General features: G+C 43.0%; 1 protein-coding gene across 3 annotated transcripts in view; it reads left to right on the top strand.

Moving 5' to 3' along the window:
- The window catches only part of LOC146861445 (NXPE family member 2-like), a 474101-nt gene that overhangs the window by 425957 nt on the left and 30539 nt on the right, over positions 1 to 17605 (top strand). For all 3 annotated transcript variants that reach the window (XM_085645739.1, XM_085645738.1, XM_085645740.1), the window contains 2 exons: positions 4337 to 5076; positions 6670 to 6731. In XM_085645739.1, the coding sequence (XP_085501865.1) occupies positions 4337 to 5076; positions 6670 to 6731 (802 nt within the window). The remainder of the gene's footprint in view (positions 1 to 4336; positions 5077 to 6669; positions 6732 to 17605) is intronic.

The following is a 17605-nucleotide window of genomic DNA, read 5'->3' as shown; positions in this document are numbered from 1 at the left end:
TATTGAAACTACAACATGCTGATGTTGCCATTGATTGTCCTTTTTCACACCACCCTGTCCCTTGCTGGACGGTACAATTTTGGAAAGACCAATAAGTCATTGGTAGTCCACCGGCTGTATGCCTAGTCGCAGGAGAATGTGTAGACGACATCCATTGCAACCAGAGTTCTGAATATACATCACCCCATGGTTTGTCATTATTTAAACTCATCCTTGCCCTAAACTCCTCATCATATCTTAGCCAAGCATATCCTCCAAAGTGCATCTGTGCTCTTCTGATAATGTCCACATACTTAAAAATTGCAATAGCCTGTCTGTGTATTTTTCACAGTATATATTATCATATATAAAAAATGCAGATGTCCAATTTTCTATATTCGGATGTACTCTTGGTCTTCAGTCCTGCTACTATTCCTCTTCCTATGACGCTTCTTTTGCCTGTATATCTCTGTGAACTAATTTAACTACATCTACAAATTTAGGTCTCACACTTTTTATGTTTTGTTTTGTCTGATAAGTGTAACCCTAATGGCAAGGCAGTTCCCATATAAGGCTGCCATTTGTTGCATTGGTTACTTCCCGTATCCTCTCCTTCACCTTTCTCTTCCTCTTTATCTTTACATTTTGTATCTTCGCTCTGTATTTCATATTACACATTAACTTTTCATTGTTTTGTTTAATTTTTTTGGGACCTCATATTCATATAGAGCCCCATGCATCAAACTAAAAACTGGTCACAAACGGGCAGATTCTCAGAATCTGCCCCTTTGCGACCGGTATTTTTGCATTTGGGATGCATCATTCGATTCCATTCGATTGCATTTAAGGAATCGCAATTTGCAATTCCTTAAATGCTCTGCTAGAAGCAATTAAAAATATTGATTTCGCTATTAGGGGTCGCAAATTACTGAAAAAGAAAACAGGTCGGTAATTTACAAAAACTTTGAAAAATGCACTAAAGTGAATTTTTCAAAGTTACATGTTACACATACGGATGTATGACGTTACAACGCACACTTTTACAACGCATGCACTTACAACGCATTTTTTACAACGCATAATCCATTACAACGCATGACATTACAACGCATGACACTACAACGCATTTTTAAAAAATACCTTTACAACGCATTTCCATTACAACGCATACTACCTTTACAACGCATACCATTACAACGCATAATATTAAATTACATTTAAGGTAAGTATTAGATAGTATAGGGGTAAAAGTTACTATTCTAACTCCAGGGGGTGCAACAGTAGGGTAAGTGTTGGATAGTATAGGGGTAAAAATTACTATTCTAACTCCAGGGGGTGCAACAGTAGGGTAAGTGTTGGATAGTATAGGGGTAAAAATTACTATTCTAACTCCAGGGGGTGCAACAGTAGGGTAAGTGTTGGATAGAATAGGGGTAAAAATTACTATTCTAACTCCAGGGGGTGCAACAGTAGGGTAAGTGTTGGATAGTATAGGGGTAAAAATTACTATTCTAACTCCAGGGGGTGCAACAGTAGGGTAAGTGTTGGATAGTATAGGGGTAAAAATTACTATTCTAACTCCAGGGGGTGCAACAGTAGGGTAAGTGTTGGATAGTATAGGGGTAAAAATTACTATTCTAACTCCAGGGGGTGCAACAGTAGGGTAAGTGTTGGATAGAATAGAGGTAAACATTACTATTCTAACTCCAGGGGGTGCAACAGTAGGGTAAGTGTTGGATAGTATAGGGGTAAAAATTACTATTCTAACTCCAGGGGGTGCAACAGTAGGGTAAGTGTTGGATAGTATAGGGGTAAAAATTACTATTCTAACTCCAGGGGGTGCAACAGTAGGGTAAGTGTTGGATAGTATAGGGGTAAAAATTACTATTCTAACTCCAGGGGGTGCAACAGTAGGGTAAGTGTTGGATAGTGTAGTGTAATATTATGCGTTGTAATGGTATGCGTTGTAATGGTAGTATGCGTTGTAATGGAATGCGTTGTAAAGGTAGTTTTTAAAAATGCGTTGTAGTGTCATGCGTTGTAATGTCATGCGTTGTAATGGATTATGCGTTGTAAAAAATGCGTTGTAAAGGTAGTGCGTTGTAAAAGTTGCGTTGTAAAGGTTGTTCCCCTACACATACACGTGCCTTTGAGGCATGTGTGTACGCACGGGTGCACATTACAATTTCAGGGGTGCAACAGTGTGTCCTTTTGGCACCCTTGAAATGCATGCGCAATTTGTGAGTGCCTAATGGGTACTCGCAAATTGCGCATGCAATTCCCATTCATTCCTATGGGCCTGTAGGCCCATAGGAATTAATGGAAAGCCAATCCTTAAGTGCGACTCACAGTTTGCGAATCGCAATTAAGGAATGTTTGGGAATTGCTATTTTTATAGCGATTCCTACATGCATTGACTTTTGCGATTACTTAATAATCGCAATTATGGAATCACAAAATCCTTCCTTGATGTATGTGCCAGATAATCTTTTCTTATTGTTGTCTCTTCAGTAAAAACATCAACTAAAATGTAATCTTCTACCCCAAAGGACCTTTTCTGAATTGCAGAAACATTATTTTGCAACCCCCACACTGACCCATAGTTATCCCTACCTGTTTGCAATTTCTTCAGATGTGTGTTCATCCGCACCCAATACCAACATGCTTCTTTTCTTTGTCACCGTATGCCCTCAGTGTATGCTTGGCCCACTTCAGATTTCTGCAATTCACCAACAATACTCCCATTTGTTGTTAATTCTTTCCCGCCTCCCCCCACATTATCTGTATTCCAATTGCCATCTTCATCTCTCAATTCACCTTCTTCCAATTCATCACTGTCATCCACATAGTCTAACTCTAACACATGTTCCTCATCAAACACTCTCCCACCACTCATTCTAGGACACTCTCCATCACCCACTACACCATCATACATTTGCCAAACCAACACTCCTGCTCATCCTCGGTTCCACTTCTTTCACAAGTGAGTCACCATGCTCTCAAGCCAAGCCAGGCGATTAGAGCATTGGCGTTCAGGAAGGCGTTCCTCTTTGCGCCCGGCACATTTTTTACCCTGGGTTTTATCGTTTCCAATAACACACAGCTGAGAATGTTGTATGCAGTGGCTCGTCGGAATAGTACAATTACAAACCAGTCTGTATGTACCCGATTGAATCAGATATAGTGACTTTGTCCTACGACACGACATGTTAAAATAATATAAAGAGCAAGAAATTGATTGATCATCCCTTTATCTCGGGCCCTGATGAGGCCTCAAATGTCTTGAAGGTCAAAACACGTTGACCATTGCCTTTCTGGGAGAAGTAGAGTACGCAGATAAGAAAGATGAATAAATCACCTGAGATGGGGACCTAAACCAGAAGGTCTAAAGAAAAAGACTGTGGTCCCCATTCATTATATGTCTTTGGTTGGATTAATGACCAGTATACAGGACAAGTGTAACCAACATCGTAGTTGTGAATATTAACGTAAAAGATATCTCCGGAAGAGGCCAACAGTGACGTGAATTTTGTTTGTTTTTTGTGGAATATACTTACCCACTGATGAGGTTAATTAAATCTTTGTAAAAAGGTTTAAGAAAAAAACGGAAAATTTAAAATAAAACAGCACCAACTACTAGATTGGAAAATATATGGTTGTATGAGTGTTTTTTAGATATGGGTTGCCATAATTTCACAGTTTTAATTATTTTAACTTCCTTTCTGTATTGACAATCACCTACTTTTGTCTCAGGGGCCTTTCTAACTCTAATGCCACCCCTTGGAGGCGAGCAAGCTGCGACCACAGCCGCCACACCACCCAAAGCTTTTCTTTCTGTCCTTGCCATGCCCACCCATTTTTAGCCAAGAATACCTGGCTTAAACAAATCCTCCCTCCCTGCCTCATGCAGTGTGCAAATTGCCTCCCTAACCGCCTGACCACTAACCATCACCTACAAGTAATATGACGCTATTGAGAATTTCTTCAGAGCCCTAACTCTCACCAGAAATGTGTCGCCTCAGATATCCCTGCCTGCCTGACTGGAACAGCTCCCTTTTTGCTCTAATTTTCTAAAGCTTCTGAATGTATTATCCCTTCTCCCCATCCTCTCTGTGTCTATCCTAACACCTGTCTAGTGCCTTGTGCCACTTGCCTAAAGCTACTCTGGAGGAGACTGTCTGTCGCTTTTGCTCCCCCAGGGTCCGAACCCTGACCCTTCTGTTTGGCACATAAACTCCAGCTTGCAGTTGCCCTCACATTTGTGATGTGCAGAATGATGAAACTGATGTGTAATTTAAGTTAGAGCTGTTGAACTAAACCATAAACTATCTTAATGTACATGTTTCTTTCTGCTCAGCTTCCTAGCATTCAGACTCTGCTTCAAATCTCCCGTCCGAAATCCCACGCCTACCTGTCTCTAATACAGCCAAGTTATGAAGCCGTCAACACAGATCCCAGTTCTTCGGAGAAATACATTGAAATCAACGAAATTCTCAACGACGTGGACACAGTTACACCGAAGGTGGCTTTCACCAGAATTGAAACCACCACTTCCGGTGCGAAAAGCAGGACCACGTTAGTCCACCCCAAACAAAAGTACTGCGTTGGGGACTCGTTGCAAGTTCGTCTTGACATGTATGACTACGCGGGAAAGAGGAAGAATTACGGTGGGGACTACTTGAGGGCCCGAATATATTCCCCTGACCTCAACGCAAGTGCGTCGGGGTCCATCCTGGACTTTAAGAATGGAACATACCTCGCAAGTTTCACTTTGTTTTGGGAGGGCACTGTTAGGGTTTCTGTACTGCTCATGCACCCGAGCGAAGTGGTTTCTGCTTTGTGGCGAGCAAGAAACGAAGGCTACGAAAACGTCCTTTTCACTGGGAAATTTACCAGCGCCACCGAGGAGGTGGACCGAAAATGCGGGTTTCAACTAGACACCAAAGACGAACTCTGCAGCTATGGCGACCAAAGAGACGGGGAATTTTTTTACTGCCTCAAACCTCCTTCTCTTCCTTGTGAATCTTTGACACACTTGAATTCCAGAAACACCAACAACTCCTACCTCAGTGAAGTTGAGAAACTGGCCTTAAACAGGTAATATGTTCATAAAGACAATAACCTTTAACCTCCTAGGAGGAAATGCACACCTGCTGTGATGTGAAAGCAAATATGGCTCCTGGGGGAGCCAGGCACTGTAGCATTTTAATGGAGTAGTTCACAGGTAGCAACGCTTTTATGAGCCTGACGAATTATTGATCTTGCAAAGATTTAAACAGTGTGGCAGAAAAATGTAATTGAGACTTGAGCAGGGGTTTAGTGTTAGATATATGAAAGCGAGCCATTGGAATTAAGTGGAAGAGGATGACACAATTATATGCCAGGGTTGATTAATTGTGTGGCAAGAAAAGGCAAATTATATGGCGCAATGCACACATTTTGTGTCCGTATTACTTTATAATGTTGCCATTTTTGTATATGCTAAAACTGTCTTGGGAAAGGTTTGACCTCATAAGTACCAGTCTAACTCTGAAATACAGCAATAAACAACTGAAAGGTGCCTAGCCAACCTTCACAAATGCCTTCCACTATGCACTAACACCCATCGCTACACTTTTAGTACATTTTGGCCAGGCTGCATTAAAAACGTTTCTTTTGTTAAAATCGGCAGATTATGCGGCAGATCATGCAGTATGTGGCAAATCCATAATTCTGTTGAATCACCTAATTCCAGTAGCTCTGGTTATTGAGAAATGTGACGCAGATGCCCTGGTTGCCCAGTCGATCTAGACCTGTAATTTATGACTGACACAACCTGCACTAACAAAGCATACTTTGAGAAGTTGGGTTCTTGACTTCCAAGCTGTTAGCTACTCCCACCAGTAAAACACTTCCGACAATTTGAATGAACAAAGAACTAAGGGGCAGATTTATGTTTCCTGGCGCATCCCTGCAAATCAGCAGGGATGCGCCAGGAAAGATGCGTCACGAAAGTTTACCCTTGCGCCACAATAGATGCGCCGCATTTACAATGCAGCGCATCGTGGCGCAAGGATAAACAGATGCGTGACGCATCTGATGGCGGAAGGTTGGCGCATTGCTGGAGTTGTGTCGCAAGCGCGACGCAGCTCCAGCAAGGCTCCGGGGTGCCCTATCGTCACAATGCTGCGTTAATCCTTACGCCTGCTTCAAGCAGGCGCAGGGTTTTGATGCAGCATGGGATCAAAAGTGACTGAGTGAAATCTTGTAGATTTCACTCAGCCACTTTTAGGAGGCGTTCCTGCGACGGAACGCCCCCCCTCCTGCACAGGTACGCCTACTGCTGGCGCAGGGCTTTACAACGTGACGCATCTCCCAGATGCGTCACGTTGTAAATACCCCGCAGCATGGCGCAGAATTTGCGCCGCCGCTGTGTCAAAAAAGTGACGCAACGGCGGAGCAAATGAGGCGCAAGGGGCTCATAAATCTGCCCCTAAAGGTTTTGTAGGTAGAATCACCCCGGATGTAATTTCAGACGGTGTAAAGTGTAAACCCTTGGGGTATTGCTGAAATATGCTCAAATAACACCCGGTGAGAGGTTTAATTGTAGGACAAGAGCATTAAGTCTACTAACTGCGTACAATGCATTTGTTTCTTGTTTTTTCTTTTATTGACTATGATAATTTCATATTTTTGTGTATTAAATTACAGATCTAACATCGGTGTCGAAGTTCCAAATGCATTCGAGCTCCTCGGTGTGGTCAACTGTCGTAGTGAGTGCTTGTCTACGTTTAATTTGTTTTATTTTAGCCTTTTTTGCGGGCATTGAGCTTATTTTCAAGCCCTTCAGTATGCCGCAGGCATCTCATTTGTAGTCAACTTCACGACCAGGTTCTGTCTGCTTTCAACCCCTCTATGACATAAAGTTCTATGGTACTTTAGTGTTTCCCGCAAACCGACATTCGCCACGCTTTAAAAAGATTTAACCCTTTGTCGGCAGAGAGTTAATTTAAAAAAAAAGAAGAGACTCCTTCCTTGTCCAGGTTTTGTTTCTGGGTAATTTCTCCTGTAAACTAGTGTGTGGACTTTCTGCTTCAGATCCACGTTTTTAAGGTCATGCGCTAGCTAATACTTTTTTGATTTTGCTCAAAGTATATATATATATGTATAATATACTTATTGGGGATTTCAGCAATCTCTCTTCACTCGTTGGTGTGTTATTTTGCAATTCACGTTTTTTTCTGCCCACTACAGCATGGGGCAGTGGTTTGCTCCACTTCAGCCATTGGCTAACTTAACTATGATTGAAGGCATACAGTCCTTTCACAAGGAGCACATCCACATACAAAGTAGTTCCCTTAATTGCTACGATTGCAATGTGTGATTTTTTTAAACCAAAAATATTTTTGCCTTTAGCCAGTGTCTTTTTTTTCTTTTCAGTGAATGGAGACTCAACAGCTTCCCCAACTACAACGTTTTTAAAAACCATGACAAAGCAAGACAAGCACTGACAAAGCCAAAAGGCTGGTGGTCAAAGCCAGGCGTATTGGGTTTGCCAATGTTTGTTTCTAGATTGTAGATGAAGGAATGTTGGCCTCGGAATGTAAAAAACACATACATATTTTGAATACCCTGTAACAAATACACCCTGAGTATGAGGTCTGGCCTAGGCAAGCTGGTGCCACGAATAATATGCACCAAAACAAACATGCTGCCACCTGCTGGCTGTAGCCAGCTGTAAAATCTGAAAATATAAAAAAAAGCTTCAATGATGCGTCTTTTTTTTTCGTAATATTTTTGAATAACAGGCCTTTCATTTGTGCTATACAGTTTATCATTAGTGTTTGTGATGGAGGAATGGATAAATAAAGACGTAACAAATCACTCGAAAGGCAGGCAGCTACAATGTTGCAGTCACTAACACACTTTATAACAACAGCTTTAGAAATAGGGGAGAAAATAAATCAGGTGGAGTGCCGAGGTGCAGGCAAACTATTTGGCATTTATTTAAAATAAAACAATTAAAAATCGGTTTTTAAATAAACGTTGCCACTGAAGAGAAAGTTTTAGGCAGATGTGGTTCATGTGCACAAGCTTTCTCAGTCAATGATAGTGAAAGAAGCTAATGGGTAACATGGGCGGACCCATCACCCCATGTTGAATACTATGGTGAGCGTAAACAACGTGAACAGGGCCGGCTTTAGCACTGGTGGTGCCCAGTGCGAAAATGTTTTGGGGCGCCCCCCCCACACAATGACCACCTGCGCAACGGTTTCCCACACTACCACCACCCCTTCACAGTCTCCATAACCACTCTCACTCAGATGCATTTAAATAGTTTTATAGTGTCACTCATAAAAGTGAAGGGTGTCAGAGCACTTTCCATTGCACACACATTACTCAATCATATGTGTGTAAATAAATGTATAGGAAACGTTACATAAGAGAGAGTGGTAGGATTTATATGTCATCCACACTGGCAGGCAGTATAGTTTAGGAGGGCATAGTCTGGAGAAGCACAAACTCAGAGATTAAAATGTAACTATGGTTGGGGATTATTTTTAATAATTGGAATTGATTTCTACCCAAACCAGCACTTTGTACACCATTAGGATATTGAAAATCTGGGGGATAAAATCAATACGCACTAATCTATACTTGAAGTCTGCATTTCAGTTCTTTGATGACATTTAATAGCTCACTGGTTTTTTTTTTAGCATTTTAACTTATAAACTGCAAGTAACAAAAGGAAGTCTCCGATGAAAGCAGTAACCCCCTGACCGATTTGTTATGTTCACCTCGTGATTTAAATGGTACACATTCTCTCCAGCAGGCAGAATAACCCTCTGCACTACCTCAAGATGAACCAAAACATCCCCCACAACTTGGTTCTCTGTCCAGGAAGAGCATCAATCACCGGAGAAGGCTTGACAGTTTTATTGTTGGCTTAAAGTTGCTGGAGGTCAGGAACGCTGCAGCGGGTGCTTTTGAGAACAATATAAACTAGCAAATAGGCGCCCCCATGCAGACTCAGCACCCGGTGCGGTGGCACCGGTCGCACCGCCCTAAAGCCGGCCCTGAACGTGAATGGCAATTTAAAAGACCGATAGATGAATCCTGTAGAACAAAAGCCTCTCTATTGATAATATATATGATTTTGGGGGAAAACCGATAACCTAACGAGACAACTAAAGCTGTCACAAATGCCAGACCTAAATGAAAGGTTAAATTAGCGCAAGCCATCGACAATATACTGGAGGAAGCAGTGTGGAAGTGTTGCAGCCCACTTGTTCCATTGTGGCACATAGGGGCATATTATACAGAAAACTGTCGCTAAAGCGGTGATAATGGGCTTGATAATACGCCCCGGAGAATTCCCATAGAAGCCCATGTTCGGGTGTCAACATCGGCTTCTATGGGAATTCTCTGCGGCATATTATCAAGTCCATTATCGCCGCTTTAGCAGCAGTTTTCTGCCGCTAAAGCGGCAATAATTTTAACGCCGTGCTTGATAATATGCCCCATAGTGTATAACATGGCCATACATCTCCAATTGACATACAGGCCTAGTTATATTCATCCGCTTATTCCCATTCTTATGCTCTCACTTTAACTGATATTGCTGTTAAAATTTCTCTCTTTATTTGCAAACCTGTTTCTAGTGTACTGCAGGCACTAAAAAGTAAAAAACAATTTAAATTCTTACTCTCAAATTGAATAGAATAGCGTCCCTGTAAGGACAAGATTGTTTTCAGTTTCTCGCTCAAGAACCCATTACCTTGTGCGGGGCGATATTAACCTAGTTTAAAAGAGACATGGCTTCACCATAGATGCAGAGAAATTCAGCAGAAGAATGCCTGTTTTATGGTTGTATACCTTTCCAGGGTTGGATTGGGATTACTAAAATCGAACCGAGCACGCAAAAAATAAGTGGCCCACATTTGCATGTTGCCTTTCCACAAAACACTGCTTCGGCGAAGTTTTATAAACACCTGAAAACAATTGTGGCTACTTTTGCTCAGGTTCCCTGCCCCCGCTCAGTATGCACACATTAATTGGCCGGCCCAGCAAGAGAAAGGGAGCGACACCTCTGCCCGTTGATAAAAGGGAGGTAATGGACGTCCATCTGCCTCCATTAAGGCCTCTTAGGGCCCCACTGGGCCGCTGGCGACATCTGAACACACCAGACACAGCCCAAAATCGGCCCCCAGGCTGCCAAAAAGCAGCCCACAGCTGGAACTTCGATACCTGCCCCTCAGCCATTGCCCGAGTGCCTGCCTTAGCAATCCGACCCTGCCTATGGAGGAGTTGTTCACTTGAGTTATGAGAGAAATACTAAAAGGCAACTAGCGGCCACATAACTACATGCATTGAGATACAAAAAAGAGCAGACACTACCCCCATGTGTGGATTGCATAGATCTAGAGGTAAAATCAACTTCTAACAATCCGTTCATATATCCAAACTGATCCTGGTGCATATTATAGACTGTGAGGAAGAAGAGAATAGACGACTGACCAGTCCTGGTGGGAGAAGAGGGAAAATAGCTACGGGAAGACTGGAAATCGCAGGACACTTTCATATTTTGCCATTAGGAGGTACCATGTGCTAAAGTCTGGATGGAAAATCAGTTGAATGACTCGTTAAAACAAACATATTTGTAAATGAACGTTTGCAAACATGATCTGTTGAAGATCAATAAGGACAATGTTTTAGAACATCTTATTCCATAAAAAAAAGAAAAAAACGTAAGAAACTTCACACAATTGACTATTTAAATCAAGCCGACTAGCTTGGATTGGATGGTTCTAAAACACATTTTCCAGAACACTAGTTCTCGTCGGAGGATGGAAGTCAGAGCGCTCTTCCATTCCACAGAGAAGAGGAGGCTTGTGCTCCTATGTACACGACAATAATCTCTTGTACAGTGCTTTGTATAAACTGACTGTCCAAAATCACGAGAGTATCTGATTTGCAGTCAGGGCTTCTCACTGATGGGAGATAGCTTTGAGGGAAAGTGTCCTAAGTATGATAATGGTGTGATCTCTGACAGAAACACCATTCATGGACCCAGCAAACTAGCATCTGTGACTTTGGAACCAACAAATGTACATATGAGGGACTGATCCATCATGCACAGCCGCAGCCATCGGCATTAGATAACAGAAGGGTGTTGGCAGAATAAAATCACTGAAACATGCAGGGAACCACAAGGCCTCGAGTTGCTGAAGGCCTGAGTCAAGAACGTCTTTGAGTTTTTGGGTGAAAGCTTTGCAACTGGGACCATCAAATCAGTGCAAAAAGAACAATTGATAAACAGAATGCATCACAATGTCATACATTCACCCCATTACAGAGATCTGGACCTAAATCTATCGCTGTTTTGTTCCCCATGCCATTTTCAGTTTGAACCCAGCCATATGCAAATCAGTCTTGATCCTGCACCCAATGGGAACAGTCCAGCCAAAACTGCCAGGCCAGGTGCTCCCTGGACAGAGAACAAGCATTCTAGGACCGGTATCAGGGTACCACCCCTCATCAGCCAGGATAGCTTGACTCCAGTGGCATGGAGAGCAAGGGACCTACGCCTGGGCATATGCGTCCCACTCGGGGTGACAGATGCAGAAAGAACAATTGATGGACAGAATGCAGCACAATGTCATATATTCACCCCAGTACAAAGAACGGGGCCCAAATCCATAGTTTTTTTTACTCCCCTGCCATTCCAGTTTGAACCCAGCCATATACAAATCAGTCTTCAGCCTGCGCCCAATGGGAACAGTCCTCCCCGAAATGCGAGGCCAGATCCTCCCTGGACTGGAAACAAGCATTCTAGGACCGGTTTCATCAGCCTGGATAGCTTGACTGCAGTGGGATGAAGAGCAAGGGACCCATGTCTGGGCATACACGTCCCACTCGTGGTGACAAATGCAAAAAGAACAATTGATGGACAGAATGCAGCACAATGTCATACATTCACCCCAGTACAAAGACCTGGGCCTAAATCCATCGTTTTTTGCTCCCCATGGCAATCCAGTTTGAACCAAGACATATGCAAATCAGTCTTGACCCTGCACTCAATGGGAACAGTCTAGCCCGAACTGCCAGGCCAGCTCCTCCCTGGACTGGAAACAAGCATCCTAGGACCAGTTTCAGGGTCTATTGCTTACCATCAATTCAGTACCAGAATGTCTCATCAAGAAAAATGAGTTCCCTGAGAGTATCAGTAGCGAATGAGATCTCCACCAAGGAGCATCTGCCACATCCCAGAGTTCTGCACACCCACTATCTAGTCAGTTATGATCATTCTCTTTGGAACAAGTATAGTCTCTTGAGAGAGTAGCTGTGGTTCTATTTTTGGATCACTTCTGTAATCCCTGGCCTGAAACTTGATTCTGGGAGAATCAAGAGGGAAAAATTAGCCCCTTTTTTTTTTTAAAGAAAAAGAAAAGCCCACTGGTGAGTATGAGTGCTGATACTACTGACTCGACAAGAGTCAACAAGCCTCTCCAGAGGATTCTGTAATTTTGAGAGGGAAACATTGTGGAGTCCTTTCCCGAACAGTTTCACCTCTTAGAAGCCATCACTAAAAAGGCCAGTGTTTAGGGGCCTCTATCACAAGGATCACATAGAGTGTGAATGGAAAGGCACCTACGAATTAACACCCCGTTTGAATAGTCATTATCAGTCTGTTCCCTTCTCTTGTCTACTTAGCCAATGTTACTTACAGAGACCCACAACATCTTTAAAAAAAAGTTTTTTTCCTCATATCACCACAGTTGCTGCAATCCCAGGTGACACAGTGGAACCAACCTTATACCTGATGCACAAGCAGTGGCCCTGCCACACCAACCAGGGCTTAAACACCCTATCTTTTTGCTGCTCAGGTGCAATCATAGGACTGCTCAGCTTTTCAATTTCCACACACCATTCCACCGTAGAAAGTTTACCCAGATAGTATACTCTACATGGAGTATGGCCCAAGTCCACCCTGCAGGTCCAGCACAAGGCTTTAAGTCAATCCTGTGGGAGGGGGGGCTGGTGGATCTAACCAATGTTCGCAGATCTCCCTTCTTGATAGAAGCACTAAATAAAAATTGTAAACACCTCTGTGACCTGCCTTAGAGGATAAGTGACTCAGTATGGACTCCCAACAACATCAGAACGGGGCTCATCTCAATCCTGACTCCAATAATATCAGCTATAATAATGCTCATGTTATTCCAGAACCCACTACTTGAGGGACAAGTGGCAAACCATATGCTTGTCATTCGCTTCGGGATGCCCACATCTTTTACATCTTGGATTCGGAGTATGCACAAATCTGCCAACCTCTGAGGTGTCCAGTATATTCTGTTAATAGTGAAAAAGTGATTCTTTTTTATATTGGTTGGCTTGACCGTAAAATATAACAGTTTCAAAAAGACTTCACCACAAATGGGGTAGCTCAGGTTCTGGGATCACTTCCTTTCTGGTCCCATACGGTGCTTCCAAAGTTTCATCCTCAGCTTCCAAGAGTTCCTGAAACCTTAAAGAGACCTCCTTACTTATCTTGCATGAGTACTTAACCTCCCAGGCACCACCAATCTCCGAATTAGCACTCAGACACCAAGAAGAGAGCTGTACATATTTAAATCCCCAGTCTGTGCCTTAAGTACTTCCCAAGGTAAACGCCCTTGCACTGTAAAAAGATCTCCCCAGCTTGTTATTCTGGCCTCCCTTAAAGGAAGACTCGACCCATCCAGCAGGCATTCTGGGGTGCCCGGAGAATCCCACACTGGGGAGAAATCTGAATAGTACCTAAATAGATCTTCCCGACTCTGTACTGAAGGCTAAGTGCAGTCTTTATACCTTTTTGCGTTTTTTTTTTTTTTTAAACCTGGGTGCCACAAATAAGTATAGAAAGCCTGTGGATCAAAGCCCTGTCACAATTTCTGAAAGGCTCCGACCCCAAGTTGAACTATCCGTTGTCTCAAGAAGCAGCCTATAGTTCTTAAGTTGGAAGGGCATTCAAAAATGACTTAAGTGCGGTAATGCCAGACCCCCTTTCTTCAAACTACTCATTTTTTTCAAGAGAGCCTAGCTCCCTCTGAAGCCTAGATAAAACAAGTTAATTCCCCCTCTATTTTTTCTATCTCTTTTTAGGAAACGTGAGAGGGATACAATTAAAATGATAGGTCAATTTAGGTAAAATCGAGATTTTAATCCAACTCACCCGCCCATAAATCGATAGGTTCAAGGTAACAATACATATAGCAAATCTAAGTCCGAGCAGCATAATTTACCAACTAGAAAAATCAATTCAGACTTAGGTTTGCTGTATGTATTGTTCCCTTGAACCTTTGTTAGGATTTTAGTATTATTTGCCCCTGGTTCAGGTGTTCAGGGCTGCCCCTGTTGTTTGTAACCATAAATCGATAGGGGCAGGTTTCTCCAACTAATAAGGAGCGGATCAATCTACTTTGCAACCCGCCCTAACTCATGTACTGGGACTGCCCCCAATGAATGAACTATTGGGATGCCCAGATACTTGAATTTAGTCACCTCTCGATCCCAGTTGGTGATGTTCCAGCCCCTATCCTCCGATTTAGTTGTATTCACCGTATAACCAGACAGTTCCCAAAACTCTTCCACTAATTTTTCTACCCTAGGGATGGTTTGAAGAGGGTCTGAAATATATTAAATCTTTTGCATATAGTGCTCTCTTGTTCCTTAATTGTTGCACGGAGAATGGGATAACCTGGGGGTCTCTTCTAAGTAACTGGGCAAATGGTTTGATATAAATATCAAACAAAAGAGGGGCGAGAGGGCGCCCTTGCCTCATACCCCAAGTAAGCCAGAAACAATGACGAGTTTGCATACATTCTCTGAAGAGTCAGAATAAAACACTGGCTAAACCATAATATTGCCAAGACCTCCCAGAAATATGTCCAACAGACCCAGTCAAACGCCTTGGGAGCATCTGTTGTGGCAACAGCTAATAGAATCGAGGGAACCATAGCCAGATCATACATCCAATTAATAGCTGGGTAAGATCATGGCTCTGGCCCTTAGGGACAATCCCTTTCTTATATGGGCAAATTATTTGTGGAGTCAACTTAGCCACCCTACCAGCCAAAATACTGGCAATAACCTTGTAATCAGCATGTAAAATAGAAATTGGCCGTAATGAGTCTGCCTTATTAGGATCCTTAGTGGGTTTCAAAATCAGCACTAGCATGGTTTCCCTCCATTATTGTGGGATCTGGGCAATCTCAAGCTAGATAGAATTAAACAGTTTCTCCCAGAACTGAACCACCACCTTCTTTAGTATCTTACATACCTCTGGGGGAATGACATCAGGCCCACTGCTTTCCCATACTTAGTCCGACTCAAAGGCTCCCAAACTTGGGCCCCGTAATTTGTGTTTCAAGAGACTCCCTTCCTGTCTCCTTAAGCCCCGGGAGATACCTGTCCTGCAGCCACCCCTGAGACTATCCAGGTCTGGAGTAATCTTCTCGGTATATAATGCTGAAAAAAGGGAGACGAGATGACCTGGCACCTCCCCGGGCATGTTTATAGATCTGGCCCTGGGAGTAGATAATTAACTCCTTAATGCCATTCCCTGACCTCTCTGATCTCGATTTCCAGGCTAGGAGTGCTCCTGATCCCTCCCGGTATTTGAAGAGTTTCATACTCTTGGCTTTCCACCAATCTCTGCACTTCTTTTACAGCTTGAGCTTGAAATTTAGCTGTACGTCCTCTAGCCTCTTTTGCGGTTGTTTCCTGACCTGGGAGGAACTTTGTGCCTAGAGGGTAGCCTCCAACACTCTGATTTACTGTTTTAGGACAATACACTCTGCTTTTTCTGCTCTATTCTTGGCATACTTCAGGTTTTGCAAAACCCCTCATATATAAGCTTGAAATATATCCCACACTATAGTGAGGCTTGTGGAACTCATATTGTCAGCAAATGAATAATTGATAGTTTTTTCCAGGGTCGAGTTGACTTCAGCATGAAGTAGAAGGGCACGATTAACCGTCCACCTAGGGTTCTGCCTATAGGCAAGACATTGGAAAACCATAATTACAGCTAAAATGACCGGAGTTATGCCCTGGCAGATGATTAATTCTGTCGCTGTATCAACAAAGATATAGCCGAGCCTAGAAAAATTGCCATATGTTTTGCTGTGGATTGTATATCCCTTTGTCTGGCCCATTTGGTGGTGCCATACATCCACCAACCCCAGATCATCAAGCATACTCCTTAGGGCCTTCCTAGTTTTAGGTATAGAGATGCAGTCTCTCCTAGTGGATCTATCTAGGGTAGGATCAAGCAGAGTATTAAAGTCACCCCCCAAGACGTTTGGTGATGCAGCCTCCAGCAGACTCCACTCCAGGGTTGAGAGATGGGAGGGGTCATCAGCGTTCGGGCCATTAAATACCCCCACAAATAAATTTATACTTGGAGCATGTCATACCCGCCAAAACCCATCTACACGTACTATCCATTTTAGACGATAACATCTCCACCCCTGCTCCTTTCCTCAAAAAGGATGGCTACTCTTTTGCAAAGCTCTACCTGATCCTTGACTGCATAACTCTCGATCCACCTACACTTAAAGTAAAGTGCTGTACTCTTTAGTGCTGTTAAAGGGGTCTCCTACAAGATCATTAAGTGGGCCCATACCGGAATACCAATCCCTATCTTCCCTTTAATCTAAGTCTTTTGACATTCCAGATGAAAAAACATATCTCCTTACTTACCGCCATTATCGTTTTGGGAAATCCACCCCCTCTTTCTAAATGTGGCTTCTATATAAATGTATACTGGTGATTAAAACAGCAATCTGGTCATCATGACGACTTATTTTTTTGTTTTTTTCCTACTGCTATTCACCAAGTGCCCTTACCCAAATCTACCTTAGAGGACTCCTTCCTCTACTATTTGGCATTTTGGATGCAAATGGGCTTCCCTGGATTGGAATACCACACAAAAGAAAAACAAATGCGCAAACACACCAGGTCCACCCCCCACTCCCCGTCCCACCTCACCACCCTCCCGTTTTGGGGTCTCAGGGGTTCTTAAGTTTACTGATTGTATCAATCAAACCATCAACATCTTCAGGAGCACTCTAGTAAATACATCTGGTTATTCCACATGATGTGCTACATTGTCAGAAACTTTAACTGCATGATGGCCCTCAATTTATGGAGCTCTTCCAGCCTCCTACCACTCTCCCACTTCCGCTGGTCAGTGACCGTACAAACATCTGACCTAATGGTAAAGGAGTACTCTTTAGCAGTACATGTCCCGCCTTTCGAAGCAATGGAAAAAATTGTCTTTTTTTACATTATAACTAGGGAAGTTCACCAGGATCTTCCTAGGTTTCTAGCAGTTTGGGTTCCTTTAAAATTGTTCCCTATGCACTCTTTGAATTTCAAATTCTAGGTTAATGTCTGTTCTGTCCTTGAGAAATGCGTCCTGCAGTAATGCAACCACACAGGACTTCATTTCAGCCCCTTCCTCCATTTCTGGGACATTCAGGATCTGGAGTTTGTTCCTCCTAAAATGGTTCTTGATCCTTTCTACATCCTCACTTAGGCCTTGTTTTTGTTTCATCTGCAGTGAGCAGACCAAACCGTCATGCCCACTTGGCAGTGCCCA

Source organism: Triturus cristatus, chromosome 3_1 (assembly GCF_964204655.1).
Source record: "Triturus cristatus chromosome 3_1, aTriCri1.1, whole genome shotgun sequence".
NCBI classification, from domain to species: Eukaryota; Metazoa; Chordata; class Amphibia; order Caudata; family Salamandridae; genus Triturus; species Triturus cristatus.
The sequence above is the reverse complement of the archived record's forward strand: the minus strand, read 5'-3'. Positions and strand labels throughout refer to the sequence as shown.